The 23,897-nt window shown below is 41.5% G+C and overlaps 2 protein-coding genes and 1 long non-coding RNA gene across 4 annotated transcripts in view; 2 read left to right on the forward strand and 1 right to left on the reverse strand.

Annotated features, from left to right (window-relative positions):
- The first annotated feature begins 3,183 nt into the window (after nt 1–3,183).
- Nucleotides 3,184–3,807, forward strand: LOC122659434 (uncharacterized mitochondrial protein AtMg00860-like). Its single transcript, XM_043854543.1, has one exon. It carries the CDS (start codon nt 3,184–3,186, stop codon nt 3,805–3,807), a length of 624 nt encoding a protein of 207 aa, XP_043710478.1.
- Nucleotides 3,808–6,090: 2,283 nt separating this feature from the next.
- LOC122658090 (AP-4 complex subunit epsilon-like) overlaps nt 6,091–23,897 on the reverse strand; it is a 126,448-nt gene continuing 108,641 nt past the window's right edge. For both annotated transcript variants that reach the window (XM_043852977.1, XM_043852978.1), the window contains one exon: nt 6,091–7,701. In XM_043852977.1, coding sequence (XP_043708912.1) covers nt 6,586–7,701 — 1,116 coding nt within the window. In that variant the 3' untranslated portion in view covers nt 6,091–6,585. The remainder of the gene's footprint in view (nt 7,702–23,897) is intronic.
- On the forward strand, nt 9,074–9,499 carry LOC122658091. Its single transcript, XR_006332412.1, has 2 exons — nt 9,074–9,125; nt 9,369–9,499. It is a non-coding gene; the product is annotated as an uncharacterized LOC122658091 (long non-coding RNA).

Below are 23,897 nucleotides of genomic sequence, written 5' to 3' on the forward strand. Positions count from 1 at the left end.
CCATCTTGTTTCTTTTGTTTTTGTTTGGTATTGTGGATTGTGCATGGTTGGTTGGACTCGTAACTCTAAAAACCGTTTAGAGCGAATAGAAATACCAATCATGGCTAAGACTCTTAGGGATAGGTTTTATCCCACCTGGGTAGCACAACCTTCTTGCATACGTTTGCCAGACGCCACGGGGAATAACTTTGAACTCAAATCTCAGTTCATCACCATGTTACCCCATTTCCGTGGACTGCCTTCTGAGGATGCCTACCTCTTCCTTAGGGAATTTGAAGAAGTGTACGCTCTCATCAAAATGCAGCAACTTACGTATGATGCCGTGAAACTGAGATTCATCACCTTCTCGCTCAAAGATGGAGCAAAGAAATTGCTGTATGGGTTGCCCACTAATTCTATCACCACATGGGAGGAATTCACCATTGAATTTTTGAAGAAATTCTTCCCAATGCATAAGACCAACAAAATTAGGAATAACATCCTACAGTTTAGGAAAAAACCCATTAAATCCTTTTCCAAGCTCATAGAAAGATTCACAGATTTTCTCCATGAGTGCCCTCTCCATGGCCTTGACCAATGGCATTTGTGCCAAATCATCTATGAGGGCATTGATTACCACACCAAGCAAATGTTGGAATCTATGTGCCCAACAGGGTTCACATCTTCTATGGACGACAACGAAGCTTGGACCTTTTTGGTCAACCTGGCCGAAAAGACTCATGAGTGGAAGTCAGCTCAGGAGAGTAAAAGAGCCACAATTGCAAAAGGATTCATTGCTGATAGTTTTGTGATGAAAGAAGCCTAATTAGATAGTCTCCTTAAAAGACTAGTAGCCATAGTTGTCAAGGGACCAGCTCCAGTACATCAGATAAACCAGAGTGTCCCTATGTGCAATTACTGCCATGCTCATACCCATGTTATGGAGGAATGCGCCAATCTTTCTGGGGTGAGCAATGGCAATGAGAATGCAGGTGCAGTGTACCCTAACAATCCATATAGTAACACTTACAATCCTGGATGGAAGAATCATCCAAACTTTTTCGGGAACCAAGGGAATAACCAAGCTAGACCCTCCAATTTTCAAAATCAAGGTCAGTTTATTCCCCAAAGGTCCAATCCCCTTTCTAACTTTGTTAGGCCACCCAACCCAATTTCAAATTTGCAACCCCCTAGGTTTTCAAAAGTAGGTGAGTCGGCTAGGATCAATTCTTTAGAGAAAAGTATGAAACTTCTCATGAGTACCTTCATGACAAGCCAACATAATATGGAGAAGCAAATCTCCTAACTAGCTACGGCTTTACATGAACGAAAAAAAGGGAAGACGCTCAGTCAACCTGATCCGAATCCCGGAACTTGTATTTGACACAGCAAGGACAACCTAATTCGCTGAATTTAATTCAAGGGAATTCACAACATGGAGAGCCCTCCAATCACTGTAATGCTATCTATGCATTAAGAAGTGGTCGTGAGTACACACGGGATGCTGTTCCTGTATCGCCTGAAAATCCCAAGGACCCTTCTGTTAAGGTCAGTACTCCATCTCCTCTGCCAGGTTCATCTGAGGAACCTGAAACCATTACTGATGAGCAGCCTGAGCAAGTCTATGTGCCTACTCCTCCTTTCCCAAAGAGATTGGTGAATAACAAGAAAATTGCTTCCATAGAAAAAATCCTAAATGTCTTCAAGAATGTGCAGGTCAACATTCCTTTGTTGGATGCAATCTCTCAGGTCCCCGCTTATGCTAAAGTCCTCAAAGACTTATGTACTCAAAAGCGAACAACTAATGTGCCCAAGAAAGTCTTCTTGGCTACAAATGTTAGCTCCATTCTGTCTCACCAGATGGTAGCTAAATATAAGGACCTGGGCTGCCCAACCATATCTTGTGTCATTGCTAACATGAAGATTGACCATGCTCTTCTTGATCTTGGAGCGAGTGTTAATCTCTTACCTTTCTCTGTCTACCAGTAGTTAGGCTTAGGCGAGCTGAAACCAACTAATGTCAAGCTTCAGCTAGCAGACAAATCAGTCAAGACTCCAACTGGCATGGTTGAGGATGTCTTACTTAAAGTCAGGGAATTTCTATTCCTTGTAGATTCATTGTTTTAGACACCCAACCAGTTGCCAACATTCGGGACGAGATCCCAATCATTCTTGGTAGACCGTTCCTTGCCACTAGCAATGCCATTATCAATTACAGGAACAGTATCATGAAACTTTCCTTTGGCAGGACCTCTGTGGACTTTAATGTCTTTAGGTTGGGTAAGCAACCAAACCTACATGAGGAGGAAGCACATATGCTCCAAGAAATCCCAGAATGCATTTAGACAGACTTTGAGATTATTTTGATTCTAAATTTTAAGAGTGTTTGGACCAGTTGGACGATTTTGATGAGGAAATTATGTCAGAGGTATGGAGTCTCCAACCACCTGTGGAGCCCATTGGACCTCTATCTACCTCAATGCCCAAACCTTCTATTATTGAGCCCCCTAAGCTTGAGTTAAAGGAGCTGCCTGCCAACCTGAAATATGCTTTCCTAGGTGAGGATCGAACTCTCCCAGTCATAATTGCATTTGATTTAACCTTGAATCAAGAGGAAGAGTTGATTAGTTTGTTAAAAGAGAACAAAGAAGCAATCGGTTGGACAAAGGCTGACATCAAGGGGATTAGCCCTTCAATTGTGCAACATCATATAAATCTCATTGATAGTTATAAACCTTTTAGGGATCCCCAAAGAAGAGCTAATCCTATGATGAAGGAAGCCATCCAAAAAGAAATACTTAAGTGTGTGGATAATGGAATCATTTATTCCATTGCTGACAGCCAACGGGTAAGTCCAGTCCAGGTTATGCCAAAGAAATCTAGTATAACTGTAGTTCAATATGCTAACAATGAATTGATTCCAACTCGTATTCAAATGGGATGGAGAGTTTGCATTGATTACCGTAAGCTAAATGTGGCCACTTGGAAGGACCATTTCTCCTGCCTTTTATTGATCAGATGTTAGAGCGTCTAGCCAGCCATGAGTATTATTGCTTTTTAGATGGACACTCTTGTTACAACCAAATCCCCATTGCCCCTGAGGACCAACATAAAACTACATTCACGTGTCCGTTTGGAACATTTGCTTACCGGCACATACCCTTTGGGCTATGTAATGCCCCTGCCACTTTCCAACAATGCATGATGAGCATCTTTTCAGATATAGTGGAAAAATTCCTTGAAGTCTTTATGGACGTTTTTTCCATTCATGGATCCACCTACTCTGAGTGTCTTCATCATCTTCGACTTGTTTTGGAGAGATGTAGACAAAAGAACTTGGTCCTCAATTGGGAAAAATGCCATTTCATGGTGAAAGAGGGCATAGTTCTTAGACATGTGATTTCCAAGGATGGGATTGGAGTTGACAAAGCCAAGGTAAATCTGATTGTAGATCTTCCACCCCCTAGATCTGTCAAGGACATTCGTTCCTTTCTGGGGCATGTGGGCTTTTATCGGCGTTTCATCAAAGATTTTAGCAAGGTTGCTAGACCTCTGACAACTTTACTGGCTAAGGATCAGCCCTTTGAGTTTTCCAAAGACTGCCTGAGTTTTGAGTATTTGAAAAAGGAGTTGAACACCGTACCCATTATCCAGCCACCTGTGTGGACTGAGCCCTTTGAGTTGATGTGTGATGCATCCGATTTTCCAAAACTGGCAACAACATCTTCTTTCTCACGTCCGCAGGGAGATCATGCTCAAATCAGTGGCGTTCGCAATGCCCAACTATGCCAGTTCCCATTTCAAAATCTCCATGTCCATTCACTCTAACCTTCGTATGATGACGGCAAACTTCTATTGGGGGAAGAAGGATAATGAGCCTAAAATTCATTGGATCTCCTGGGCTAGACTTAGCCGATCTAAAGCTAAGGGAGGATTGGGTTTTAGGAATCCTGCTCTATATAACTCAGCCCTCCTTTCTAAAGCCGGGTGGAGAAGCCAACCAGATACACTTTGGGCCAAATTGATCAAAAGTATATACTTCCCAAACTCAAATTTCTCGGAGGCTCAAATTGGCAACCAACCCTCATGGGCATGGCGAAGTTTACTTGAGTGCAGAAAGAGTTCTTTAATATGGTCTGATCTGAAAAATTGAATCGGGGCATTCGGTTAGGCTGTGGGAAGACAATTGGGTCCCTACTTTAAAAGGTTTTAAATTGCAACACCCAAAACCTGAAGACTGTGAACTTTGATGGGTCTCCGATATCATCAATCAGGAGAGCAGAACATGGAACCGAGACCTCTTATACCGGTTTTTTCACCCCTCTGATGCAAAAGAAATATTAAAGATCCAGCTTGGTCTCTTTCCAAGTTCAGATTCCCTGGTATGGGGAGGCACAAAGAATGGCATTTTCTCAGTCTGCTCTACCTACCATCTTCTCTCTAATATAGATGCAGATCAAAGAAGTTCCAGAGCTTCTTCCTCCAACAGTCCAAGCTATCTTCAGGTCCATGATTTAGTTTGGAAACGTATCTGGGCTTGCCCAACTCTTCCCAAGATAAAGACCTTTATGTGGCGTGCATGTGCTAATGGTTTGGCTTCAGGCAAGGCTCTTACCCCCCGTAATATTCCCATTGATCCAACTTGTGGTAGATGCGGTGCCGCCTCTGAATCAATAGATCATATTCTCCTCCAATGCTCGTTTCCCCAAGCTGTTTGGTTTGGGAGTTCCTTGTCCTACATCATTCCCCAATCGACAAGTGCAAAATTTCATCTCTGGATCATAGGGTGGGATGGCATCCAAGCTGGAAACAAGGCTAATTCCAGGTTCGCTACAAGCCTGGCATCCTTTATAGCCTGGTACATTTGGTTAGCTTGTAATGACTAATTCTTCAATCGTAAGAGTTGGGATCCCATGGAAGTTGCGGAAGCTGCTCACCGGGCTCATTGTGAATTCATTCAAGCGAACTCTTATCATCTCTCCCCTTAATGCGGTTCCTCTTCACTGCCATGAAGCTCGAAGTGGAAGATGGTCCCCTCCTCCAAGGGGTTTGATAAAGATTAACTGTGACGCCTCTTTGGTAGAAGATGCGACGGCTTGAGGATTGGGCTTTATATTCAGGGACCATTTAGGTCAGGTTTGACTTGCTGTTTCACAACCGGCTGAGTTTCAATCAGTCATGATGGGGGAACCCCTTGCTCTAAGATCAGCTCTCCTTTATGCGATTGGAGAATGCATTGACGAAATTATGGTGAAGACGGATAACTTGCAGCTCAGTAGCCTTGTCATTGATCCCTTCCTCCCCTGTCCCCATGAAGTGTCGGCCATTGTCTAGGACATAAGACACCTTGCTTCTTATTTTGTGAACTGTTCTTTCAGTAACATTTCTAGGGACATTAACAGCATTGCTGACTCCCTAGCTCCACGGGCCTTATCTTGTACGTGTGAGACAAGCTGGCCTCTTGCCACTCCTTGGCTCCAAAACCTATGTTGTTTGGAATCCTCGGCAATAACACATTCTGATCAATAAACTCTATTTCGACCAAAAAACAAAAAAAAAAACAATGTCAACCAAACAAGATACGGTTAATTTCTGTGAACACGGGTGGGTCTTAAATATACGGTATATCCAGGGAAGATCCATGTAATTTACCCATTAAAAAACAATTTGTGAGTTGCAATTCATTATCAGTGTCGTGACCTTTACTATAACTTTTACCTAAAAAAAGACCTTTACTATAACTGGACAGACGTGGCGTTTCTGAGTTTAGATCTTTGGAGAAAATTAAAAAACAAAGAAAAATCTCTGCATTTCCGCCCTCCCCATGCCCGTTAATGGCAGCCTCCCCACCTAAAGATGCTCTCCCTTTAAAAAAACAATGCCGAATCAGAATATGCCACTTCAATCTCGCTCCAAAGCCCCTCAAATATGGACAAATATTATTTCACCAAAAATAAATAAAAGCAAAAGAAAAGTACGAAATTACTCAAATGACGTCGAGAAGACCCATTAATAGTGATACCTGTCTTGGGAACAATATGCCAGGAGTAGAACAAATTAAAGGTAGTTTAATAACCAGACAGAAGTAATGCAAAAATGTGAGAGTTTCAATGAATAGAAAGATGCACTGATACACCATTATTGAAACAATTTTAAAAATAACAATGAAGAGTTCTCAGCAGTAAAACAGTTCATTCCACCAGTACTGTTCCCATAATGATGATGCAAGAGAGAGCCCTATAATTCTAAAGATGATGCATACACAGTTTCGTATAACTCGTTCCAATTGATATGCTAAACAATAAACAATGTACATCCACCCATCATCACTCCTCTATTACTACAAAACTACATAATAATTATATAAAAATACAAAACCAGCTTGCATCCGCTGTGCCTCCTCGCATCCACATTTGAATCAAATCCACAAAGTATTTCTGCACTTGTGCCCCATGCCCCAATAGCTCTACCAACAGAATATTTGCTTTCCCCCCAAGATGAGCCGCACGAACAATCCACACCAGAATCAGGAAGCAATTACTCAAAATGAAAGCTTTCTAAAACACTCACAACCATAGACAAACTGCATGATCAATTCCGCGTGCTCTAGCCCAGCAGGTCCCTGAACAAGTTTGGGTTTGTACCTGAAGGTGTTACACCGACCTGCCTCGCAAGTGCATCCTTTCCAAGGGAGTCTTGGGGATTTGGGCCTTTTTTCACAGGTGCCATCTGTGCAGCTGCAGATCCTCCATGAACATTCCTGTTGGCTGCATAGGACATGCCCGACATGAGGTTGATAGAATCCATAATAGTTGGTGCAATATTTGCTACAGTACCACCCAGCCCATTAATGGGTCTTTCAACATAGAGTGACATAATATCAGAAGACTCAGAAGCACCAACTACAGAATTGCCTACTGAAGAGACATCAGAAGGCCCAAGCAGTCCTTCCAGTTGCTTAAATGGATCCATGGATGGAGTGTTACCCACTGGAGTGGGTTCTCCCAAATCAAGCAAGTTCTGGGGAGGTGGTTGAGGAACCTTCTTCTCTGCAACATGTTCAGTAGATGCATCTGTTGCAGTTGGCATTTGTGACTTCTCCACAGCAGTGCTGTGGACTCTAGTAGTCTTATGGCTAGTAGATGTTGGTCTTTTCTCAGTCCTTGATGACGAACCCCCAAATAAGGATGCAGCAAGTTTCTGCTTTTCAGTCGAAATTTCAACCTTCGATTTCCTTGAATCATAAGAAACATCACGAGTTTGTGAGCTAACAGCTCCCTGTACAACAAGTTGTGTGTCCCCATTCACCGTTTTCTGGGAACTAGAATTAGAGGTTGATGCTGCAGTAGGGGAATAAGTTGGCCTACCCCACTTCTTTTGAACCCCATCAAGTCGAAGCTTGAGTTCAGTTAATCCGGTTTCAGAGACAGATGGCACTGATGCAGCTTGAGGGATTTCTTGAGGATAAGTTGGTTCAGACACTGGAACAAGTTCCTTTGAGGCTGCTAGCGGAACTGGTTGAGGTCTTGATGCCACAGAAGGTTTTGGAAGTTCATAAGCCTCAAACCTTAGACCATGAGTGGAAGAGTCATGATGGCCTTGACCTCTAAAATTATTAATATTAGACAATCCAGATCGCTCACTGTCAGGGATGTAACGCCGAGCTCCTTTTACCAATGCCTCCTGAACATAACCATTAAGGAACGAAAGGCTTTTATCTACCTGCAGGAAGAATACGGACATGTTAGGCAGAATCTTGAATTTAAGAATGTTTAAGCAAGAACAAATAATGGAAAGAATCCAGAGGTAAGAAGGTAGGAAAAATGTGTGGCCGACAGATACCAAGATTAAGACTGTAAAAGTACATTCAATTGAACACTAGAGGGTTTTATATACAGAATTACATATAACAAAGATGGAAAACTGTGGTATTTTATAAAATGAAGTTCCAAAATACCTTTGTGTGTTTCCGGTTATGTTCAACATTGATCAGTTTTGACCGATGTCAGACATTTTTCGTTGTATCTCTTTAAGGGACATATCCCTTGGGAAGGGTGTCTTCAAGGGGTCCTTCTCTTCTATATATAGAAGATGTTTTTGGACACTTTGTTTGAGAATGACAAGCGTTGTTACACACTCCCTTGTACTCAATTTCTCTCAAGTTTTCTTTCTTGTTTTTATTGTTTTAAGAGGTCCTGTTATCCCATGCCTGTATTGACTGAGCACAACCCAAACATGTCTCGACGGACCCCACTAAGCGAGTGCAACGACTACTGGAGGGGCCAAGGGTTGTATTATCTTGGAGGTTGATTTGCAAGAACCCGGCTTGCACCATACCCCGTCTACAGTCTTAAGGAAAGTGTCCATTGCCACGACTCAGCCCCTTAAGTTTCTCAACGTAATTTCAGGTTCGTGACGCTATATGTGCTTGAGATTGCCGATCAACTTTGGTTTGTCTACAAATCAGATAAGTAATCTAAACCCCTTGTTACATGCATTTTCATATATGATTTGGATGATATATTTCCTACAAAACCAAATCAAATAACCTAATTAAGATAAATTCCCTGATTCATCCTAAACTTATGGTGTATTTTTACACCATATTGCAATAAACCAAAAATAGAATATTCCCTAATACTAATAAAACTGAAAACCGACAAATACAAGTTTCAATTCATATCAAATATTTAAGTTGACCTTAATAGGGCATGTGTGTCTGTGTGTGCAAGAAAGAGAGAGAGTGATGCAGGATTGAGCAGATCTGATTGTCCTGCGGGTAATGGGTCCATTGAATGGAAGAGTTCCCGATCTGACCACTAGATATGGTCAGGTCTGATCAAATCTTAGAGTCAGACTTTGAAAGAATAACCATTAGATCAGAATCAATAATTTTCAGAATAAAATCTAATAAAATAGTTAAGTATTTGAATTTGATGAGGTAGAATGGAGGAAAAGAGGATTGATCACAGTTGTCAATGCGGTGGAGGGGTATGGCTGGCGCCTAAGCGCTTAGGCAACCAAGGCGCCCAAGCGTTATTTTTTATTTCCTTCTTTTCTAAAAATATTTAGTATGCTACAATATATAATTTATATCATCAAAAATCAACATTAAGCCACATCAAGTCATCAAAACTCAACATTAAGTCATATCAAGTCAACAAAAATCAATATTAAACCAAATCAAGTCATCAAAAATCAACATAGAACTAGAAGGCAGCAAAACTGAAGAAGCAACCTATTAGAAGTTTGAAAAATCAAACATACATTTGGTTTATACTGTTCTTGGAATTGGTCATTGTCCTGGTATACCTAATCTCACATTTGGTTTATACTGCTCTTAGAAAATATGATCTTATCTATAATTAATTAAACTGCTCTCGATTTAGAGAAATGTTCTTGTTCTCTAAGAAGTTTGACTGGTCAAATGATTTTATTTTTAGATGAGACTTTTTATATTAGGTAGAACATAAAACCAGCTTTCCAACAAATCCAAGATTGCTTAAATCTGATTTATATTGAAGGAGTTAATGTTAAGAATAACCGTCTAGATTCATTGTATGTCTAGATTCATCATATGTGGCCAAGGGCTATGACTGTGTTATGACTCAGCCCTAGCTATCATAATACCTTATTTGTAACCGTTGTCCATATTATAAATAAGAACGGCCTCTATCATATATGACAAAGCCAAATCATTCTCCTTTCTCTCTCTTCTCTATCAACTTGGAATCAAAGCTCTATCCTTTTGGGTATTTTTTTTCCTTTTCACAAAAGGTTTTCCGCTGCTGCAGCCGTGGCTGCCGAGGCTTCGGCCTCTTGGTTTAGCATGGTCGACTGAACATGTGTTAATGCATGTTGCACCATGTTAAGCATCGCTGACCATTGACAACCAACCTAATCGCCGTCTGGCACCTATACTTAGTTCCAACGATACCACCGCTGCCGCCTCAACGGCTCCTCTCGCCCTCGTCTAGGGCTCCTGCCATCCCGCTGACCATCATTGGTACTTGCATGGCCTCCCACCAGCTCTGCCTGCCCCTGCTGCCACTCGCCGGCCCTCCCAGGCCACCTGCCTGGTTTGTTGGCACTTTCCAGGATCTCCATCTGCTATCACTGCCACCCAAAATGTAACGTCCTAAACCCGGATAGGGTCTTGGCACTGCTCTCACAAGCGCCGACCCAGAAGGCCACCATCATTCATGTATAAACAATGATAAAAGTCATAGTCTCAAATGAGACACAGCAGAAGCATTATATTTACAGAACACACAACAGATTGTTCATACTCCGTTGGCAATATATACAGTCCTGTACATCCAAAAACCTGATTTATACAACTGTCAAGTTATATACATAAGTACAAAATCTGTTCCAAACATCCTACAAACTACATTCATCCCAAAATAAATATTGTTCTCATAAGTTCACACAAATCCCAAAAATCTGTCCTACTCCAAGGTTCCTAGCCCTCAAACCCTGGATCTGTACATGTCTCCTCTGCTATCTCCTTATCTGAAACATCAACATATAAGGGGTGAGCTAATGCCCAGTGAGGTGTACATGTTCATATATTTATATAAACATTCAAGTGCACATTAAACAAAATGGAAGCAGAAATTAGAATTCATAAATTTCATTCTTTCCTTGGCTAGGTCAAGTCTTGGCCATTTCATGAACTACCATATGTGCACAAATTAGTTAAGGGTGGTAGTCAACCTTGTATCATTATTTTATTAGAGTCCCAAGCACTGCAGCCCTGGATAGGATGATATGATAAGCATCACAAATGCGCTCTACTCCATGTATCCAGTCACTAGGAGTGCTGGGGAGGATCAGCATCTGGCATAACATCTCGCTAGATCACTAGTCTACTCCATGTATCCAGTCACCAGGAGCACTGGGGAGGACAAGCTCTAGACTAAACATAACATCTTACTAGGGCTGCCTACTCCACGTATCCAATCACCAGGAGTACTAGGCAGGGAAAGCTCTAGTGTCATGTAGGCAGTATGGTAGCCACAAAGTACGTAACCCCCTACTGAAGAGGGGTGGTAGCCACAAAGTAGTTCTATTTATACATCACCATTGATCATATCACATTATCCCTTCTTTCATTCATTCATTTGCATCTCTTTCATTCTCTTTCTTTCTCTTCCATTCAACCTTCCCTTTCCATTTTCATTCATAATATAAAGGGAACATTTCCATGGAGTTCATAGAGCATTTCATGTCAAATACTAGAGTATCATTTTACACTTCATCATACTTGAGCATTTCAACATTCATATATCATTAAATAGCATGCATCACCAAGCAACCATGTCCTAGCATATTAGTCATTCAAATTAGTAAAACACATGAGTAACATTCTTTCATTCATACATTATAAATACTTCTCTATTCATATAAGTACATTGCAATCATATAACATAGCCATGAACCGTCACAATGAAATATATGAACATTCCATCTTCATTAGTTAAAAGTATCATTTCAATTTAAGCATATCATACATTTCTTTCAACCTAGCATAGCACACACCATAAGCATTTACATTGTTTCATATCATTCATTCCCAACCACTAAATGCATACACCATATACGTAAGCATCAAATCAAGCATCATGTAATGCAGCACATCATAACTCAACAGTACATAAACATGTTCCCTCACCTTGTTCCACTGTAGTTCTTGAAATCCCTGTGCAACTCTTAAATTTCAGCAGCTCAAACACTCGATCTCAGCTCCAAATTGATGTATACCCCTTTCAATGCATCAACGGTTTAATTAATTATATATCCATCTACCCAAAATCCAATCCATCATTTAATTAAAAATTAATCTTATGTTTACCTCAAAAACCCAAATTAGTTTTGATTTCAGCTCATATCTTCTCCTTCCAGCTCCTTGGACCCAATTGCAATCCAGTTCAGTTTCCTTCATATCTTCTTGCCAATTCGTGAACCCTCTTGAAAACCTTCCTCCAACCCCAATTTCTCTTCAATTTACACTGATTCAGCACCTCAATTCATAGATTTTCATTTGATCACAGGAACACAGCAGCTCCACAGCAACTCCTAGTTATTCAGCTTCTCTTCTTCTTCCTTTCCTCTTCTTTTCTTCTGAAGTTCTTGCTGAATCTAGTTGTATCTTTCTCTTACACAGAAATCCCTTGGGAATCATAAGATTCAGCAACTCCAGATTGTAGTTTCCTTCAAATAACAGTGGTGCAGCAGCACCTCAAGAACCCAGTTGATAGAGTAGTCCCTTCAATCAAACAAGAAAGTGATTCGATTTCCTATTCTCCTCTTTAATATCTAACCATCTAATCAAATAAGAAACTGATTTGTTTTTACCTCAAGACTCAGTTCAGGTGCTTAGAACATCAAGTCTCCTATTCAATTCCTCTAACAATTAACTAAACTCTCAATTTACCACTCAATTGGTAACCCAACAGCAACACCTTCTTCTTTTCCCATCCTTTCTTCTTCTTCTTCTTTAATTCTCCTTTGCTTTTCTTCAATTTAGATCTCCAGCCCTCTAGTATACCATCTCCAGCTCCAATTACTCTTCAATTTTTACTGACTCAGCATCCCAATTCACAGATTTTCATTTAGTTCTATAGGAACACAGCAGCAACACCATTCCTAAATTCGATTCTGTTTTGCTGAATACACTAACAACAACAACAACAACACAGCCTTATCCCAATTAAATGGGTTCGGCTACATGGATCCACACAAAACAAATTATGGAACATTGGGGTCTAAACAAAAAAAGGGGGATGAAGAGAAGAGGAAAGAGGAATGGGGAATGAAATGAGAAATGCAAAAATGGAAAATGCCAAAAAAAAGATGGAAAATAAAAGAAAAATGAAAGATGGAACTAAGAGAAACGAGGCACAACACAATAAGTCAAGAGAATTTCAGCTAAATGGGGTCTGCTATATGGATCCTTGCCCTCCAATAGTATAGGCTCTATCCGAGGTCATAATTGGTACAAGACCAAGACTATGCATGTCCTTCCTTACAACTTCTCCTATGGTCATTTTAGGCCTGCCCCTAGCCCTTTTAACTCCTTCAATCGGGATCATATCACTCCTTACTGGGCGTCCCTAGGCCTCCATTGAACATGACCATATCACCTCAAACGACTCTCTTGGAGCTTGTCATTGATCGGGGAAACTCCCAAGTCAGCTCTAATACACTCATTCCTTTATCCTTCCTAGTTTTTCCACACATCCATCTTAACATCCTCAATTCTGCTACACACAGCTTCTCAATATGACACTTCTTAACTGCTCAACATGCTGGCCCATAAATCATAGCCGGTCGTACAACAGTCCTATAGAACTTTCCTTAACCTTTAAAGGAATACGGCGGTCACACAACACTCCGGACGCATGATAAGCGCAAGAAGATAAGGGCTTAAGGCTGATTCCTGATGTAACCCAATCGTAATTAGGGATTCCTTGCCTTGACCTCCACAGATCTCACACTAGTCACCACGCCCTCATACATATCTTTAATTACATCCACATATTTACTCGACACCCCTCTCTTTACAAGAACATGCCGGATTAAATCTTTAGGGACTCGATCATAGGCTTTTTCCAGGTCAATAAACACCATATGGAGATCCTTATTGCTATCTCTATATCTTTCGATGACCCTCCTCAATAAGTAAATAGCTTCTGTCGTGGATCTACCCGACATAAAGCCAAATTGGTTCACCGAGATATGAGTCACTCTTCTCAAACGGGCTTCAATAACCTTCTCCCAAAGTTTCATGGTGTGACTCATTAGTTTTATGCTTCTATAGTTATTGCAATTGTGGATATCACCTTTATTTTTGTAGATCGGGACTGCAATGCTTCTCCTCCATTCATTTGGCATCTTCCTTGTGTTCATAATCCTATTAAACAGATTGGTTAGCCAATATACCCCACAACCTCCTAGGGTTTTCCAAACTTCTATTGGAATCTCGGGCCTGGTATCTTGCTTGCTTTCATATTTTTTTAAGGGTTCTTTAACTTCCGCCACACTAACCTTTCGTACATATCTATGGCGTGCGGTACTTGTTGAATAATGTAATTGTTTGAGTCACTTCTATCTCCATTTAGTAGGTTAGAAATATACACATCCCATCTCTTCACAATGTCTTCATCCCTTACCAACACTCTTCCATCCTCGCCCTTGATACACCTCACCTAATCAAAGTCTCTACTCTTCCTTTCTCTCATCTTAGCTATCTTATATATAGCTTTTTCCCTTACTTCTGTGTTTACGTTGATATAGAGATCCTCATATTTCTTCACCCTAGCTTTCCCCACAATCTTCTTAGCTTCGTTTCTGGCATCATAATACCTCTTTTTATCCTCTAGTTCTTTAGTCCTTTGCCATGTCTTAAAACAATCTTTCTTGGTCTTAATGCCTGCTTGGACCTCATCGTTTCACCAAGTCTCTATAGGGGCTGACGACTATAGTTCAAAATCTTGACGAAATCTCGTCGAAATCTCAGAAATTTCGGTTGAGTAGAAATGAATCGGTAGGTTGAATTGCAAAATTTCAAAATTTTGACTATTTGTAACATCTCACCAAAATTTCGGCTAAACATTACAAAAATCAAGTATAAAAAGACAGAATCTCATCAGTCTTGGTCGAAATTTCGACCGTATACTGCCAATCGAGGGTGCATATTCAAAACACCACTTTGGGTGACTATTTTTGCAATCTGAACATTTACATGTGTTTATATACCCTAAAATTGGGTTTCCATAAAGTTTCAGGCCTTAATTTAGCCTAAAACTTACCAAAATGACCAACCAAAATCTGGCAGAAAAAGTATCAAATTTCGGAGGGCTCTCAGAAATTTCGGCAAGCCAAAATGGTCTGTCAAAACAAGATTTAATATTATTTTGACGACTAGCCTTTGTCTCCCCTAATACAAGTCATCATCTCGTTCCACATCATATTGGTGTCTCCCTCAAAGTCGCACTTTCCTTGATTGAACACATTATTAGTAAATGTCCTTAGGGACTTCCCTTTTAATCTCCACCACCATATCTTAGGGCACATAGATTCCCTCCCATGCTTCTGTGCAATGAGGCACAAATCCAGAGCCACCAGTCTATGTTGGGTGGTTAAGCTCTCACCAAGTATAACCTAGTCCTTACACACCATTCTGTCTACCCTTCTTGTTAGGAAAAAGTCTATTTAGCTGGTATGATTCCCACTTTTATAGGTAACTAAGTGCTCCTCTCTTAGTTACCGCAAAGTCTAGGATGGAGGTCCCCTCCTCGTTCCTCTCCCAAACTCCGTAGCCACCATGCACACCTTCATATCCTCTACGATCACTCCCAACATGTTCGTTCAGGTCACTTCCAATAATAATCGATTTATTTTGGCCAAAACCATGCATTAAATCATCTATGTTGTCCCAAAATTAACGCTTACAACTTTCATCCAATCCTACTTGGGGTGCATAAGCTCAAACAATATTGACCCCTCTTTCTCCAATACTAGTTTGATGGATATAATCCTGTCTCCCAGTCTTTTGACCTCTACTACATCATTCTTTAAATCTGTGTCCACAATTATGCCCACTCTGCTTCTATGACTATGATCTCCCGAATACCAAAGTTTGAAGTCATCCAACACCTTAGCTTTGTTACCTTTCCATCTTGTCTCTTGGATACACGTGATATTTATCCTTCATCTCCTCATAACATCTACAAACTTCAGGCTCTTACCGTTAAAGATCCAATGTTCTAGGAAGCTAATCTAATCCTACGCTTCTAGGCTGAAATAATTCCTCTCACTTGCTCTTGTCTACTTATCACCGTGTTCGGGCGATGGCACGGCGCGTTGCTTACGGGGGACGCCCTAGTAAAATGGGGATGGAAAGACATGTGATCAAGAGAAAAGAGATCAAAACACAAAAGGATCCATGCAAAAAATAAAAAAGTGATGCAATAAAAGACACTCTCAAAGGTAAAATTAGGTGCATAATCAAGCCAAGCAAGGCACAAAGATGGTAAAGTAGTGCTTAGAACTAAATAATAATGATGATAAAGTAGACAAGTAATTCAGATTAGCATCAATAAGAGGGGCAGGTAATACGACATGACATAAAAGTGTACAAAAATTCGAGAGTAAAGTAACCCTAAGTTAAGCAAACCGCAACCACAATAGTGCAAGAGAAGGCGAGGTGGATAAGCTAAACTTGTATCCATGGTTTAAAGTATCGACTGATACGTACCGGTATCGGTCGATATCGATACTTATCTTTTTTAGCAAAATAGTATGTCTCGATTGATATCGTATTGTGTTAGAAGTTGTCGTGAAAGGGGGAGGGAAGATGTGAATTAGCTCTAGAGCTAATTCACAATTTCCCTCTTAGGGGTGTTTTAGTCTTTTTCTGTTTACCCTATTGTTATTTTTAATATATTGAATGTTTTGGGGCAGGCCTTCATACGGCTGTGACTCCCAACTTGTTGCAGCACTTCTTCTTCCCCTCCTCCTCTGTTCTCCTCTCTTTCTCCTTCTTTCTCCTTAATTTTATTACATGGTATCAGTGCTGGATCGATAGGGACTGGTTCTAGGGGTGTCAATAATGCCTGGCTGGCCCGAACCCGCCCTGAGCCCGGCCCGGACCCGACCCGACCCTGATCTACCAGCCCGAAGGGCGGGTTAGGGTTGAGTTTTTGGCTGACCCTGGCAGGGTCGGGTCGGGTCGGGTCCGGGATAAGACCTCGGGCTTAGCCCGGCCCGGCCTAGACCCGACCCTGTATTAGTTATAGGTATATAATATTATATATTAATGTATATATTATAAAGAAAAAGACAAAAAGCCAATAGTAAACTCTAAAATCTAAATCCCTTTTCATTTTCACTTATCCAGATCCGAAAAGCCGCCGCTCGACGCTCGTGCCTCCATCTTCCTCCTCTGCTATCAAGCTTCCTTTTCATTTTCACTTTCCCAGAGTTCCCTCAGTCTCCTTCCCTGAGTAATGAGTTTCCTTCACTTTCTTTTAGCTGCTTCGATGAATCGATTCCCTTGACGATCAATCGCTACGGCCTCCAAGTACACACTTATATTCCCTCGAAGATAATAATGATGGTGGTGAACAGGATGTGTACGCACACACACATGGGTGTGGTTGATGATGATGGTGGTGGTGGTGAACAAGATGTGTTCATCTTCCTGTTCTTATGAGGTTTTGAGTTCTCTGCAAGTGCTACTTGACACACTGTTAGGCTTATGACAAGTAAGAATGAAGATCTAGTTCATTTCGTCAGCTTCACTTCCAAATCTTTGTTGAACTGGCTGGATTAGTGACCTCTGATTTTACATTATATGTGGCTGAAGGGATATAGTTGCCAAGTGAATTAGAGACGAGAAAAAGGGCTGCATCTAGTACCTAGGGTCATCTTCTGTTAATATTTGTTTGTAATTTGACCAATTTCCATGGGTCATAGCTATTAGCAGTTTTTCGGCCCTGTTGAGATTTTTGGGAATTTCTAGGTTTTTTGGGGCTTGTCTTTTTTACTACAAGAAGATTTGGCCCCAGAAACTGTTTTGTTTTGTTTCTTTCTTTCTGTCCTCTCTCTCTCACTCTCTGTTTTGTTTTTGTTTTTGTTTTTTGGGGTGATTTCAGTGCAAAAACTGTTGATAATCACCATCAAAGATTCAAAGATCGAGAACGGCGCACAGCGCAGTTAGATTTTAGGTTTGGTTAGAAGAGAAGAACAAGGTGAGAGAGAGGAGAAGAGATGAGAGGAAGAAGGAGACCAAGAGAGAGTGTTACGGTTGAACCTCTTGTGTGTTGGAGAGACTTCTCCACACTCTATATTACTTGAATAGAACTAAAGAGTTATTACATCCACCTCCCTAGGGAGGTACAAGGTAAAAAGGACAAACAAGATAAAAATACAAAACAAGGCAACTAGTTCACAGCCTAGTTCCCAAACTACCCCTGTAACATAGTTACTAACAACTCTAACACTCCCCCTCAAGTTGGAGAATATATATCATGCATTCCCAGCTTGCTTAGAAGATAATTAAACTGAGGAGAGGCAAGGGCCTTGGTGAGGATGTCTGCCAACTGATCACCAGTCTTCACAAAAGGAGTACAAATGCAGCCAGAGTCTATCTTCTCCTTGATGAAGTGCCTATCAACCTCAATATGCTTAGTCCTGTCATGCTGAACAGGGTTGTGGGCAATACTGATGGCAGCCTTGTTGTCACAATAGAGTCTCATAGGGCCTTCAGTGTCAAATCCCAGTTCCTGAACAAGTCTTTTCAACCATATGAGTTTACACACTCCATGCGCCATAGCTCTAAATTCTGCTTCTGCACTGGATCTGGCTACAACATGCTGTTTTTTGCTCCTCCATGTAACCAAATGACCTCCCACAAAGGTACAATAGCCAGAGGTAGATCTCCTGTCTGTAATAGAGCTAGCCCAATCTGCATCAGTGAATCCTTCCACTCTCAAATGATTGTGTCTGGCATACAACAGTCCTTTCCCTGGAGAAGACTTCAAATACCTAAGAATGCGATATACGGCATCCAAGTGGCCACTTTTGGGAGCATGCATAAATTGGCTCACCACTCCTATTGCATATGAAATATCTGGGCGTGTCATAGCAAGATAGATAAGCTTCCCAACAAGTCTTTGGTACTTTCCAGCATCAACCAGAGAAGGACCACAATCTTCCCCTAGTTTGTGATTTTGCTCAATAGGAGAATTTGCTGGTTTGCAAACCAACATCCCTGTCTCTGTCAACAAATCAAGAACAAACTTCCGTTGACATATGTTGATTCCTTTCTTAGTCCTTGATACTTCAATTCCTAGGAAGTACTTCAAGGGACCCAGATCTTTGATCTCAAACTGTTGTGCCAAGTAGCTTTTCAGTGTGCCAATCTCAGCTATATCATCTCCTGTGACCACAATATCATCCACATAGACAACGAGAGCAGTGATGGTACCATCGCCCCGCTTGGTAAAGAGTGTGTGATCAGCTTGGCTTTGAGAATATCCATTCTTTAGGATGGCCTGTCGGAAGCGTTCAAACCATGCCTTTGGTGACTGTTTGAGACCATATAGTGCCTTCTTGAGGAGACACACTTTCCCTTCAGCGGAAGGCATTTTGAAGCCTGGTGGGGGCTGCATGTACACTTCCTCTTCCAAGTCACCATGGAGAAAGGCATTCTTCACATCTAACTGATATAATGGCCAATCTTTATTGGCAGCCAGTGATAAAAGAACTCTTATAGAGTTATGCTTAGTTACAGGGGCAAACGTTTCCTGATAGTCAATCCCATAGACTTAACTGTACCCCTTGGCAACCAACCTTGCCTTATATCTCTCCACAGTACCATCAGACTTATACTTGATTGTATAGACCCATCTGCATCCAACTGGGACACATCCCTTAGGTAGATCCACCAACTGCCAAGTATCATTTTTCTCAAGAGCCATCATCTCCTCAGACATAGCTTGTCTCCACTTTGGGTCAAGCATAGCATCACTGACATTCCTGGGAATAGAGGTTGTAGAGAGAGCAGTGGTAAAGGCAATACTTGTAGGAGAAAGAGCATCATAGGAAACAAACTGAGTTATAGGATTAGTATAAGCTCTTTTCCCTTTTCTAACAGCAATAGGAAGATCTAAATCACATAGAGAAGAAGGGATGTCACCTGACTGAGAAGGATGAGTCTCAGGGTGTGGATCTGGATCCAAAGAGGACTCTTGGTAGGTCTTCTTTCTCTCATTATGCACGCCTTCACCTCTCTTGTAGGTAATATGGTAATCCTTCTCCTTATCAGTACCACTATCAACCACTAAATCTGTATTCACATTCACATCCACAGCCCTGTGCTTTCCAATGTCAAGTGTAAAGGGAGATATGGGTAGAGGATAAAGGAAATCAACAGCCAGTTCACTTCCACAATTCTCTCCCTGAAGAGGTTGCTGAGAGAGGGCAAAGAAACGGACAGATTCATGGAAGGTGACATCCTTTGAAATAAAACACCGACGAGAAGAAGGATGATAACATTTGTAACCCTTGGAAGCAGAAGAGTATCCAAGGAAGAGGCACTTAAGAGCCTTGGGATCAAGTTTAGTATGGGCAGATTTGTCTACATGCACATAACAAACACACCCAAAGATTTTAGGAGGAAGAGAGAAAGCAAAAGCCTTAGGGGATAAGATGTCCAAGGGAGATTTGAAATCAAGAAGTTTGGTAGACATGCGATTGATGAGGAAAGAGGCAGTGAGAAGAGCAGTAGACCAAAAAGTCTTAGGGACATGCATGCCAAACAAGAGACTACGCGTGACCTCCAATAAATGGCGATTCTTCCTCTCAGCAACCCCATTTTGTTGGGGGGGGTGTCAACACATGCTAGCTGATGGAGAATGCCATTATCAGTAAAGAAGGTTTGGAGACCACCAAACATGTATTCCCCCCCTTTGTCGGATTGAACAACTTTGATCCGAGTGTCAAACTGAGTCTGAATCATCTGATAAAAAGCTTTAAATGCATCACAAACATCACTTTATGCTTCATAAGAACAGTCCAAGTGGCACGAGAAAAATCATCAACAAAGGACACAAAGTAACAATAGCCAAATAAAGAGGTAGTGGGAGAAGGTCCCCAAACATCAGTGTGCACAATATGAAAAGGAGCAGTGGTTCTATTACCATGATATGGATAAGAGGAATGACAATGTTTGGCAAATATACATGGTTCACATTGAAAAATATGAGAAGCAGCAGCAGAAGAAAATAAGTGAGGCAATTGTTTCCTCATTACAGCAAAAGACGGATGGCCTAGACGGCAATGCCACAACATAATAGACTCCACAGAACTACTATCATCACGTCCACATACATAGGACCGAGCTGTGGGCACAAAAGGCTAAAAAAAGTAAAGTCCTTGCTCCTCACGTCCACTACCAATAATCCTCTTCGTCACCAAATCCTAAAAAAGACAAAAAGAAGGAAAAAAAGTGACACATCAGTTTAAAGATTTTGTCAAATGACTCACAGAGAGAAGATTAAGGGTAAGATTAGGTACATGAAGAACAGATGTAAGAGAAATAGATGAGGTAATAGGGATACTGCCCTTACCAGAAATGGAGGAAAGGGAGCCATCGGCTACCCGAACCTTATCCTTACCAGAGCAAATGGTATAGGAATCATAATAATGGGACGTACCAGTCATGTGGTCGGTGGCACCATAGTCAATGACCTAAGACTGGGCTGCAGTAGAGGCTGAGGTAGAGACCTGCAGAGCAGAGGATGAAGAAGAGCTAGCTGCTGTGGGTGTAGAAGGTATGCTCGACTGTGACATGACCCTACGGAACACTACATCAGCCAAAGTAGAGTCATCCAGTGTAGCATCTGTTTCTGTCACAACAGGGTGGGCACCTCGAGCTCCCCCACGATGACCACTACGAGTCCCACCGCGTGTACCAGGGGGACGGCCATGAAGAGTCCAACATCTATCCTTAGTGTGCCCAGATCTCCCACAATGGTCGCATTTAAATCTATCTCTGCCACCACCACTAGTACCACCTGTCTCCACTGCTCTGTCCTCCCCATAAGTAAGCCCCTGGCCTCTACCACCACTATGTGTGTCCCGAAATGAGGAGGAATTGAGAGCTGATCTCTCAAGGGATGAGGCTGGAGCAGGTGCCATAGCTGCACGCCGAGTCTCCTCACTCTGCAAATAGCTGCAAACCTCATCAAGAGATGGAAGAGGAGACCTGCCCAAAATCTGGAGCCTGATGGGTTCATACTCAGAATCCTGTAATGATCATACTTCTCCAACAGGCTAATATAGGCATTGTAGTACTCAGAAATAGTCTTGTCGCCTTGCTTCATTGCATTAATTTTTTGATGAAGGTGATAAACTTTGGCGGAGTCACCCACCTTGTCAAATGTCTGGGCGACACTATCCCAAATATCTTTGGCAGTTTCCTTTCTCATAAATCTTCGCCCAATCTCAGGCTTCATGGAGAAGATAAGCCATGACATGATTGTGGAATTTTTGGTCTCCCATTTCTCATAAGTAGGGTAACCAAGAGCTGGAGCAGTAATGGTGCCAGTAATATACCCAAGTTTCCCTTTGCTCCGAAGGGAAAGCTTCACTGAGTGGGACCAATCCAAAAAATTGGTGTTGACTAATTTTACAATGGAGATCTGTGGGTGTGAGTTCTCAAAGACAAACTGTGGAGCAGCTGGAGTAGGTTGTGATTCAGCCGTGCCAAGCCCAGAGACATCAGAATCAGGCATCTTGTGGGGATAAAAGAGGCACTTAACCATACACAAGCAAGTCCAAACAAAGTGGGAAGTACACACTCAACCCAAATGAAGACACTCAACCCAAATGGAGATTCCAATCTCAAGAGATAAATTCCAGCAGCAGAAAAAAAACGGAGGAAAAACTGAACAGAACTTCACCCAATCATTTTTAAACAAAAACATCCACTCATACAAGTTGTAAGACCTTTAACAAGGTATGCATACACACTTTTAGCCAAGAGAGGAGTCCATGATGCTTCAAATGCAAGAAAAAAAGACAATAGCAGTCACAGTCGATACCAGGGCAGGAACAAAGAGACCACGAAAAAGAGTAAAGCTCCAGCAATAGAGCCCTTCAGCTAGGAGATACACATGGGGCTTGAAAAGCACACTTGTACGATTCTAACAAGCCATTCCAAGCTCCAAACCCATGCCAAGAGAAGGAAATATAAGAGCTGCAACCCTGAGATGGCGGAAAAATCTGGGCAGAACAGAAGCTCACGAAACTGAGCTCTGTTCAAAGGAACTCAGCAACCATCAAAGGAGGACCCAGGAGGCATGAAGAGGACTTAAAAACGATCTCAGTAAGCTGCTCCATGGTCCAATTACATGCTGACATGCAGGTGAAACAAGGCCTGCAACAGAGGACTGGCGGAAGCCCTAGCAGGTCTTTGGTTGTCTTCAAAAACCAAACAAAACTTCATGGCAGCTCAAATAACTTCATCCAACATTGAAACAGGCTGTGTAGAACCTTTCTCATACCATCCCAACAAAACCTTTTTACATATGGTCCTTCTCCATGGAATCTCTTGAGTTTTCGGATTCCAAAGAGGGAAAAAAAAATGAGAAGTAAAAAAGGGTAATACGACTCTCAAACCCTGTGGTGGCTCTGATACCAAGTTAGATTTTAGGTTTAGTTAGAAGAGAAGAACAAGGTGAGAGAGAGGAGAAGAGATGAGAGGAAGAAGGAGACCAAGAGAGAGTGTTAGGGTTGCACCTCTTGTGTGTTGGGGAGACTTCTCCACACTCTATATTACTTGAATAGAACTAAAGAGTTATTACATCCACCTCCCTAGGGAGGTACAAGGTAAAAAGGACAAACAAGATAAAAATACAAAACAAGGCAACTAGTTCACAGCCTAGTTCCCAAACTACCCCTGTTACATAGTTACTAACAACTCTAACAAGCGCACGGTAAGAGGCTATAAATCGAAGGCAAGAAGAACCCCTAGGGGTTGGAACATCTGGGATGTGAGAAGAATTGAGGTGGAGAGAAAAATCTGGGTTCTTATAGAGTTTGACAATTTCGATTTGGGGTTTTTTTTTCTAGGGTTTCAGAGTGAAATTTTCAGAGAGATGAGTGGGAGTTCTTCTATCTGAAATTTGAGAGAGGTTCACTCTATTTTCGCTGGCTATGGCTGATTCTTCTTTGTTCCTCCATTATTGGATCTTTGTTCTCAGTTCTGGAGGATCGATTTGAGCTTGCTAAGCTCTTAAATTTTGGGTTTATGTTGAGGATTCATCTCTGTGATTGTCTACCAAGAGCTAAGGCTCAATATAATTCCATTGCTGTCTTTTTTTTTTTGTTTACAGACTAGTTCA

Source organism: Telopea speciosissima, chromosome 4 (assembly GCF_018873765.1).
Source record: "Telopea speciosissima isolate NSW1024214 ecotype Mountain lineage chromosome 4, Tspe_v1, whole genome shotgun sequence".
Classification (NCBI taxonomy): Eukaryota; Viridiplantae; Streptophyta; class Magnoliopsida; order Proteales; family Proteaceae; genus Telopea; species Telopea speciosissima.

Bases quoted from the DNA above. Each gene is read 5' to 3' on its own strand.
- LOC122659434 (XM_043854543.1), top strand. From the start codon at position 3,184: ATGAGCATCTTTTCAGATATAGTGGAAAAATTCCTTGAAGTCTTTATG.